The sequence below is a fragment of the Hipposideros armiger genome, unplaced genomic scaffold (genome assembly GCF_001890085.2).
Source record: "Hipposideros armiger isolate ML-2016 unplaced genomic scaffold, ASM189008v1 scaffold_494, whole genome shotgun sequence".
In the NCBI taxonomy this organism is placed as follows: Eukaryota; Metazoa; Chordata; class Mammalia; order Chiroptera; family Hipposideridae; genus Hipposideros; species Hipposideros armiger.
Genome location: NW_017731844.1, coordinates 817823 through 827676, shown reverse-complemented (window position 1 = coordinate 827676; position 9854 = coordinate 817823). Strand labels below are relative to the sequence as shown.

General features: G+C 63.0%; 2 protein-coding genes across 12 annotated transcripts in view; one reads left to right on the top strand and one right to left on the bottom strand.

The window, feature by feature from the left end:
- Positions 1–1404, bottom strand: part of PRR33 (proline rich 33) — a 5140-nt gene extending 3736 nt beyond the window's left edge. Inside the window, exon 1 of the mRNA XM_019667319.1 lies at positions 1323–1404. The gene's annotated coding sequence lies outside the window, so the exon portion shown is untranslated. The remainder of the gene's footprint in view (positions 1–1322) is intronic.
- Positions 1405–3434: 2030 nt separating this feature from the next.
- TNNT3 (troponin T3, fast skeletal type) overlaps positions 3435–9854 on the top strand; it is a 17242-nt gene continuing 10822 nt past the window's right edge. For 4 of the 11 annotated variants that reach the window (XM_019667369.1, XM_019667368.1, XM_019667365.1 and 1 more), the window contains exons 1-7: positions 3435–3513; positions 6354–6384; positions 6549–6562; positions 7020–7037; positions 8479–8496; positions 8646–8660; positions 9708–9719. In XM_019667369.1, coding sequence (XP_019522914.1) covers positions 6368–6384; positions 6549–6562; positions 7020–7037; positions 8479–8496; positions 8646–8660; positions 9708–9719 — 94 coding nt within the window. In that variant the 5' untranslated portion in view covers positions 3435–3513; positions 6354–6367. The remainder of the gene's footprint in view (positions 3514–6353; positions 6385–6548; positions 6563–7019; positions 7038–8478; positions 8497–8645; positions 8661–9707; positions 9720–9854) is intronic. The other 7 variants (XM_019667372.1, XM_019667371.1, XM_019667366.1 and 4 more) reach the window with 3 other exon arrangements.

Here is a 9854-nt window from a genome sequence, read left to right as displayed (position 1 = left end):
GATGGATGGATGGATGATGGATGGACAGATGGATGGATGATGGGTGCATGGATGGATGGATGGTGAATGGATGGATGGATGGATGGAGGGATGGATGGATGGATGGATGGATGGATATGTTCTAGGCCTGCCTGGCTCTGCTCAGAGCCTCCGTTTTCTAAACTCTTTGTGGTCAATTTCTGCCAACCTCCCAAAAGACAGAGTAAACATGATCATTCAGAAGTATTAAAACTCAAAAAGGTCACGGCCACCTCTCCTCACTCTGGCCCACCTCTGAGGCGGGATCCAAGGGACGTGGCACTCTCTCCCTTCCCACAGCTGGATGGGACGTTATCTGTGGGCATCAGGAGGAGGCAGTCTCAAGGTCCATGGCTGGGCAATCGGCCAGCACCAGAGTGGACAACCCAAGAGGTGAGAGGCAGTGGGGTGGATGGTGCCAGGGAGGCAGCCACCAGTGACCCCCTAGCCCCTCTAGGGACCGTCCACACCAAGTCCAGCCTTGGGGACGAGGACCCGTGTGCTCTCTTCTCTGGGTACCACTAATGCCCACTGCTACAGTGACTCAGGACCTGGGGGCCAGTGCCTGCCCACCATAGAGGCTGAGAGGCTCAGAGGGAACCCTGCCCAAGGGGCACTTTGCCGGGGTACTGACCCCACTATCTGACCTCCTGCCTGGGAGGCCTGACCCGACAGCCCCCGCTCCCCTGCTCCGGGAACCAGAGCCCCACACACAGGAGACAGAGGAACTGTGACCTACAGGCCTCGCAGAAGCAACCAGGGTGTGTGGGGCGGTAGCCCCGTGGGGCTGGGACAGTGCTGTGTCAGCAGCTGCTACCTGGAGCCTGGCAGAGCTGGGCCATGGGGCTGGGCAGACTGGAGCTCCAGCTGGCACCAGGCGGGGCCCAGCTCAGCTCAGGGCTCCCTCCCAGGAGACATTCAAGGTCCCTTGGGCCCCACCACCTCCAGCCATGCGCACTGGGGACCAGGGCCAGATCGAAGGACCCCTGCCTCCCTTCACCATTGTGGGGGTCGACCCGAAGGACAGCTGGAGCCAAGCCTCCTGGGGGCTGCCCCTCCCTGGCTGCGCCAGCCTTGCTGACTGTGGAAGTCCCCCCTGCACTGCCCCGGGCCCAGGCCGCACACAGCCCTTAAACTCTTCTTGGGGTTCAGACCAGCGTCCACCACACCTGACTGGGCCACCCCGTCCCCTGCCTCCACCCCAGGTCTCCAGTCCAGTCCCCCTCCAGACCCCAGGCAAGTCCCCTGCTGCCCCCCTCCTCCTACCCCAGCCTGGCCAGGCCGGTGGATGGGGTGTAGATTACCTGTGCAGGCCCTCGGCGGCCGGCGGCCCATCCAGCAGTGCCCGCGAGTGCTGTCCTGCTGTACGTGGGCCTGGCGCCCTGAGGGGAGGCCACCGATACCCAAAATAAAACCTGCCCCGTCCCTCTGACCTCAACGCCTCTCTCTGGCTCGGCCCGCTCATGGGACAGCACCTGCCAGAGACCAAGGCCATTGAGTGGGTAGGCACTCTCCTCTGCTGGCTGAGCAGGGCCACTGCAGGGGCCACGGCAGGCCCTGTGGCAGGCGCAGTTCCTAAGACCACCCTGGGCCGGAGGCGAGGTGCAGCCAGCAGCTCCTGGGAGCGAGGCCTCCACAGTCTGAGCAGAGCTGGGTGCTTCCCAGGCCAAGCCCCAGCATAGCCTGCAGACGAGGCCAGCTGCTCCCTGATACGCTGTCCCCATGTGTGTACCTGCATCTGTGTGTTTGGTGGTGGTGGTGGGGGGTCCTCAGGTCTCTGCTGGCCGAGCGAGAGGTGCCAGCCTTAGCACCACCACGGAGGGGGAGATTGGGCCAGGGCAGCCCAGGAGCCACTCAGGGGCTCCACAGTGAGCCCACCGGGCAGAATGTGGGCCTGAGTTGGCCAAGGGTCAGGGCTGTGTGTGGCCCGCCAAACCCTGGCCCATCCAAGACCTGAACAGGTGAAGGAGAAGGCATCAGGCTGGGGAAATTCAAGCTTCTGACCAGTGGGGACTCAACGTCCCCAGCGGCTCTGGTCTCGGGGGCTTCCCACTGCCAGGCGCTGGGGGAGGTGGGCTGAGGAAGGTTTCCATCTGCACCCCCCTTGCTGTGTGACCGTGGGCACATCCTTGCCCGTCTAGGGAACCCGTGGCCTTATCTCCAACTTATAGGGATTGGATGAGGTCCCCACGAAAGTCTTCTAAAAGCCTCTGAGAACCCAGAGTGGGCACGGAGCGGGTGGAGCTGGGGCCGGGGCGTGAGTCTCCTCCTGACGTCCCTGGCCCTGAGCCTACAGACAGCAGGGACCTCGTCAGCATCTCCTGGGACCCACCCTGTCCTGGGCGCCAGCCCGCTAGCTGTGGCTGTGGATCAGGTCATGCCATGGACCCCACCATCCGTGACCGGCTGGCCCCTTGCCTGTGCCCAGGGGCATCTGGAAGGAGGTGTCAGGCTGCTACCACCCCACTTGGTGCCTCAGTTTCCCTAACCCGAAAGGCAGGGCCTCATGGGACCTCATGGGACCTCATGGCCTCACTGGCGAACGTGGGGACCACTGGAGGCCCGAGCGAGATGTCTGCCGGCTGGACGGTGCCGCCTGGAGTCCTGAGGAAAGAAAAGTCAAATCCCATGGGCACTGGCCAAGCCCACTGTGAGTGGCACACGGAGCCCGGCCTGTGGGAGAGAGGCCTGCAGGGCCTGGGCCCCCAAACAGAGAGCTTCAGGCTGACGGCATAGTGGTGGTCCCTGACACCAGCTCCTGGGGACATGCCAGCCTCCTGCAGGTGGCCTTATTTCTTTTGCCCATTTACCCTGCGTGCCCCAGTGTCATCTACTGAGAGGACCAGGTCTGGCCACGAAGTGTGGCTCGGGCATGATGGGGGCCTGGCCGACGACAGAGTCCTCCATTCCACGGAGTTTTCTGGGCCCCGGCCACTTCCTCTGATGGGGAAGGCAGGGCAGGCGGGGGGCGATGTGTGATGCAACCTGGCTGTGCAGACCCCTTTCCTGGGCAAAGTGCACTGCCACCGTCACCTTGGATGGAGGAGGCAGCTGGGCTGCAAAATTTGGGGCCCCAGCTCTGGGGACCCCCACACCAGCCTTTCCCAAGGAGAACCTTTGCTGGGTCCTTGGGGCCGCCCAACACCTTCCTGCACCCTCCTCAGCCATCAAGAATGTGCCTGCTGTCGGGGGAGTAAAAATAGAAGCTGACACTTCCTGGGGGAGGAGGGTGGCCCTTGCCTCCTTCTGCAGACACGTCCCCGTCCTCACCTCCTCGGGCCTCCTCCTCAGCTATTCCTATACTTGGTAAGGGGCCCTCGTGGGCACAGCCCCTTCCCGCCCGCCCCACGCGCCCCGGCCACCCAGCCCCTGGCCAATCACTGCTGGGAAAAGATCAAGTGTCACTATAACATGAGGGCGTGAGGCCGTGCGGGCACTGCCTGAGACGGTCCTGTCCACAGGGAGCTCCAGCCCTTCTTCCAGACTCGGCCACAGGTGGGTATGGCCGAGAGCAGCTGGCCTGGGGCTGGCCGAGGCCTGCCCGGCGTTTGATGCACATGCTGGGGTCCCGGGATGCTGAGGTGCCAGGATGCCCTGCCTCCCAGCGGCTCAGTGCCCTGGGATCCGAAAGGGCTCGGGGGCTAGCCTCCTGTGCTGAGCTCTCGGAGCAGTGCCGGAGCGGCCACGCCGCACCAGAACACAGGGCACGGAGGCCCGAGAAGGAGGGAGGCGGGGAGCCCAGATAAGCCAAGGAGAGGTGGGCGTTTGGAGACCACACGGCCAGGAAGGGCGCTGCCCGGAGCTCCGAGGGCCGCCTGCCGCAGCGGGGCTGCCAAGCCCCGGCCCATCCCGGCCTTCCCATGGGCTCCGCTCAGAGTAGGGCACCGCCAGCTCCTCCCAGGAGCCGGGGCCTCTGGGGCCCAAATGGCCATCGCCATTGACAACTAAGGCAGGGGCTTGTCTCCGTCACCCCAGAGCAGAGTGGCTAGCACAGGAGTGGACAGAGCCTGAGCTGGGGAGGACAGCGGCAGGAGTGTGCAGCTGGACCTCTGTCCTGCTTGCCCAGAAGACACGTCCCACCTCTGCCCGAGGTGGCAGAGGCATCATTTCTGAGAGCCCCTCCCAGGCTCCTTGGCCCGGCACTCCTTCTACCCTTCCCGGTGTCCCCATCGGATCAGGACTCAGCTGTCCCCCCTGACGTCACCCAGGCCAGGCTCCCGCACTGTTGGCGCCTTTACCCCCTTTTGGCCATCCTGGGAGGAGACAGACGGGCAAGCAGCCACCGTCAGATGGGACATGGTCAGGGGCGCACAGCGAATGAGTGGCAGGGCCTGCCTCCCCAGGCCCCAGCACGTCTTGTCATCTGGGAAGGAGGGTGTGTGTCCCCCAAGGAACACTGACCTCAGAGGTTATTTTCACCCTCGCCCCTCTGAGGGCAGGACATTATATGGACAACTGGTTTCCTTCTCAGCTGTCAGAACACCATCCCCTGCCCCCAAGCACACCCCACCCTCGGCCCCTCCCCGATGGGGCAGCCCATGAGGTCACCCTCTGGGCTTCACTGGGCAGAGGGGCAGCAGCCTGGAGAGGCCTCAGTTTCCCCACCTGGAGGGTAGGACTTTGCTGCTTCCTATGGAAAGGGGCCCCTAGGGGAACCCTGCCTAGAGTTCAGTAGCTGTCCTGGGTGCCCTCAGACTCAGGCCGGCCTGGGAGACCTGGAAGGGGACTTGGAGGGGGGGCGGCCTGGCCCAGGCCAAGACCTGAGCCGACAGCTGCCCTCACAGCTGCCCCCGCGTCCCCCACCGTCTTGTGTTTCTGAGCAGAGGAGTCTTGGCTGATTTGGGCACCTATTTCTGGACACCTCAGCTGCCACTGGCTCCTTAAAAATAACCCCTCCCTGGGCACGGGCCATGACTGTCCCCTCTTGAGGAGGCTGACAGGTGTCGGGCACTGCCAGGGTGAGAGGTGGGCACAGCAGGGCGAGTCTCGGGCTCTCGCTGACCCTCCCCCCACCTTCCAGAGAGTGGCCCTGGAGGAGGCAAGGAGGCAGGGGCCGTGCGGCCAGGGGAGCAGTGAGACCCCAGCTGTGCGCAAGGCAGGAGGCTGTAGCTTGGGGGAGGAAACTTTGGGATGGGAAGGGCTGCCTGACTTCCTGGAGGGGTTAGCAGAGATCTGCTCGTTAATTTTGCATGGAGCTGAAATTGCTCTGGGAAAATTAACATTCTTGACCGAGGCTTCGGAAAACTGCTCCCACCTTAGCAATGCGACGTGCATGCATTTTTAGATGATGAACTTGTGTTTTTCTTATACAAAGCTCCCTGGGGGGGCCATAACTATTGTCTTCAAGTGAGCTGTAATGTGTTGTCATAAACTCGGTTGTTTAAAACCCCGGCCAATGTTCTGCTGCAGCTGCTCGGAACGTTCCCAGGCCCGGGGCTGCCTCAGGCGTGTATGGTGGGCCAGCTCACCGGAAGACGGTCCTCCAGTGTGCTGGCCCAGCGCCGGCCGCACCTGGACACGTGCAGCCAGGCCGGGGCACAGAGACATTGACAAATTCAAAAGCACCCAAGGAGCAGGGAAAGCAGGCGGGAGAGGGGGGCGTGGGCTGGGGGTTGGGGTCGTCCCCTCGGTTTTGAAGCTCACATGCGAGGGGAGAACACACGGGGAAATAGCCCTCACCCGTCCCCGTGAGCTTGAGGCTCAAGTCTGCTGCCTGGGTGGGCGAGAGAAAGACAAGGTGAAGAGCTTGTACACACTTGTGGTTTTGGAATAGGGGTCCCTAGAGGGTTCTGGGGACACACAGGGGGCCCTGGGCCACCCGTAAGAAAATATGGTCCTGGACGGAAAGCATCGGTCAGAGAGGGGAGCTTTGAGCTCACATCAGGAAGAGGGCTTCCCGTGGGGATGGCGGGGTGCAAAGACCATGAAGGGTCCTGTACGCCCCCCTCAGGGAGCTGGGCTCTGCAACCTAGGAGCTCCCAGGGAGCCCCCACCTCAGCCCAAGGGCAGGATTGAATCGGCGTCAGCAAGACGGCTGCAGTGTCCAGAGCAGCCTGTTCGGGCCTCCTCGGGCATGCTGCACAGGGCATGTCTGTCCTGGGGTGGAGGGTGGACGCCACGACTTCCAGCGTCCCAGCCGGGACTGCACACTTCAGGCTGGAGCCGGAACAGGAAGGGGGTGTGGGGCCCGGGTCCGTTGGAAGAAGTGAGGAGCCTCATGAGAGGCCACGCTGCAGGAGTGGGCCCACACCAGGCCGGGGACATGTCCTCTCACACGCCCACACCCCACCCGTTCCAGCACCTAACTCTGGTCTTGGTCTCCCCGCCCGCTACAGAAACAGCCCACACCATGTCTGACGAGGAAGTGTGAGTAGCATCTGAGTAGCCACCCCACCCGCCTCGGGACCCCTGGCTGTGTCCAGAGGCTGAGGACCTGTTGGTGTTTGTGAGAACCCGCTGAGCTGAGCGAAAGCCCCTCATCCCCTCTCTCCTCTCTCTCTCTCTCTCTCTCCCCCCGACCCCACACACAGTGAACAGGTGGAGGGTAAGTGTCAAAGCTACTTCTCTCTCTGCATGGCCCCTTGGGGAAGCGATGGACCGGCGACTGACTGCACCTCTCTCCTTGGGGACCCCTGGTGGAAGCCTAGGTTTGCCCCGTTCAGTGGGCGCCTCACTCTCACCCCTGCACCTCAGGCCTCTTCTTCCCTGAGATGTGGTCACATGTGAGCCCTGCCCTGCGCTCCAGCCAGCCTGCACTGTAAGGTTGTCCTGGGCAGCCTCCAGGCCTGGCCACTGTCTGCCATGCTCCCCCAGTAAGACAGACCTGCCCCCCAAAGCTGCCATCACCCCAGAGCCTCTTCCTCCTCTGGCACCAGGCAGCTTCCTTTGGGCCTGAGGCCCCCCGGGCCCCCCGGGGCGCACAGGACCCCGGCTCTCCTCTTCCAGGCCGGCTCTGGGCTGCCCTGCTAACACGTTCCTCTCCTTTCTTCTACCCATTACAGAACAGTACGAGGAGGAAGGTAACTGGGGCAGCGCCTGGCGCCCCCACCCGAACCTCGACCCTTCCTGTCCTGCTCTGCCCTCACCCTCAGCCCCACAGGGCTTCTTGGGGCCTACTCAAGCTCAGCAGTTAACCGTCTACCTTCCCCACAATTAATTTCCATTTGCCATCATCGCTAACCTCTCATCTCTTTAATCAACTAATAGACAAAGACTCATTAATCACTCATTAATCCTCCATCCTCACCGTGTCCATGGTGGTGCAGTTAGCTTGGATTTGGTCATTCAGACTGACCCTCATTAATATCAAGTCTCTGGTTGTGCAGGCCCTGCCTGCCCCTCCACATCTCCGAGGCTGTCTCTGTCTCTTTCTGTCTTTCTGTCTTTCCTCTCTCCCTCCCTCCCTCTCTCTCTCTCCCTCCCTCCCTCTCTCTCTCTCTCTCTCTCTCCCTCCCTCTCTCTGCCCCTCCACATCTCCGAGGCTGTCTCTGTCTTTCTGTCTCCTCTCTCTCCCCCTCTCTCTCTCCCCGCCTCTGTCTCTATGTCTCTGCCTCTCTCAGCATCTTCCGCATCCTCAGTATGTAACCTTCAGGCGTAATCCGGAGCCCCCCCCTCAGGCCCGCCTGGTGTCTGTGGGAACCTCCCGGTCGTGCCCGGGCAGCGCACCTGGGAACGGTGTGGAGAGGCGGTTCTCAGGCTCAGATGGGAGGTCCTCCCAACCCCCTGGCACCCGCTCAACCTTAGGAGCGCTTTCACGCACCCTCACCAGGCAGGACTCTCCTGCAAGGCGTTCTGGGTGCTATGTTTTGAAAATATTTTGAAAACATTTGGCTCCCCTAACAACGTGAGCAAGTATTTCTTTTTCTGCTGAAAAGATGGAAAGGCTCCTGAGTGGGGGAAATGTGGTCCTGGGGAGCCACCCCTTTCCTGGGGGAGGCAGCGTGGCCGGTGGGCAGGGTCCCTCGCGTACGTTTCCTCCAAGACCCTCACAGCATCGCCATTGCCTTCGGGCACTCAGAGGCCCCCGGCCCACTCGGACATCCTCCTGGGGGTTGGCATTCTCTTACAGCATGTGGCTCTTGTCTGGCCGTCATTTCCAGCACCCTCAGAACAAGACAGCCAGACTGTCCCATGCACAGAGACCTCCGTGCTAAGGCAGGCAGCAGGCCCCGGGGAAGGGCTGAGGGGCTCAGGGTCCCCCAGCGTCTAGGAGGGGGTGGCACCGCAGAGGCAGGGCTCAGACTCCAGGCCTCTGAGCGGGCCCCCCGAAGTGTCGCTGCGTTATGGGGGTGGGCTGCTGAGGGCCAGCAGTGCAGGACTGGAGTTTTCCCTGCTCCAGCTTGGAGTGCCCGCTGCCCTTTCTCAGGGTGCCAGCCTCCTGTATCAGCCACCCCAATGCCCTCCTCTAACGACTGTCCTTGTTCCCTCTCTCCCTCCTGCTCCCTGCCACTCCCGCCTCAGAGGAAGCCCAGGAGGAAGGTAAGCGGGGTGCAGGCCCCTGGCGCACACGACCCCCCAGCTCCCTCTCAGTGACCCTGTGACCCCCACCCCTGCGGACGTGCAGTGTTCTCCTGTCTAACCCTCTCTCTCTCCCCCGCCGCCCGCACCCGGCTCCCCTCTGCCTGCAGAAGTCCATGAGCAAGGTACGAACACACAGGACTTCTGGTCCTCATGTGGGGCCCGAGGTCTGGCTGGAGCCCACGCGGGGGTTGGGGACAGGCAGGGCACCATCGAGGCGCCAGCCAGCCAAGGGGCCCCCACATGTGGCTCCAAAATAACCCACTAATCATGATCAACGCTTTACCGACTGGGGGGAATCTGAGGCTAGGCTACGGAGGGCTCCTCCCCTCGCAGAGAGGGTGGTCAGTAGGGGACCTGCTGGGCCAGAAGTGGGAGGTGGCCTGGACCTCCATCCCTGAAATAAGCCCTCGGTCCCAGGCTGGGTAACTGAGAGCCCATGTGGCGCCTGACTCCTCAGCCAGCTCAGGGCCCCAGACAGGGTCCCGGGTGAACAGAAGGAAATAGAGGGGCAGCCCCCGCAGCCTGGCCTTGGGGCGAGGGCTGCACGCTCAGCGCAGGCCCGTCAGCCCCTAGCAGGGCCCCTGTCACTCCCCGGCCACTTGCCCCAGTGGGCCCCCTCCTCGAGGTGTGGGTGGACACCGCGGCTGAGGCCTGCCCGGTGCCCCACGTCCACACGCCCTCAGAGGCTGGGAAAGAAAGGGGCATCAGTGCCCCTCTCTCCGGGTGGCAGGAGGCGAGTGTCCCCTAGGCACGCTTCCTGGGGCTGCAGGCCCTGCCTGTCCTGGGCCCTGGGGCCACCCCCAGCCACACCCCTGAGCGTGGGCCGCTGTGTCCTCGAATAGAAGTCCTTCCAGGGGCCTGAGGACAGGCAGGAGCCCCAGTGTCCCCATGACCAAAGCAGTGTTGCCCCAACAGAAGCAAGAGACAAGGGTCGAAACTCTACTTTTGAGCCTTGGTTTCCCCGTCTTTGAGGCGAGGACAGGATTGGGGTGCGATGGCACCCGGGCTCAACTCTGACCATGTCCCGCTCACTCCCTGCACGCTCCCACCCCTCCGCCTTGGCCACTGACACTCCTGAGTGGCGACCGGCCCTGTCCATTAACCTCGGATCCTTTCTCCTTTGACCTCTGACCCGCGGCCTTGCCTCTTGCCCCATGGCCTCCTCGCAGCTCCAGAACCAGGTACGTGCCACGACGTCAGTCCCACACGGCGCGTGTGCACACAGGCGGCCGCGCGTGTGGGGAGTAGGCGTCTGGCCCAGGAGGAACAAGAGGCCATGTAACCCACTCACAGCGTGGCTGCTGGACCCCCCGCCT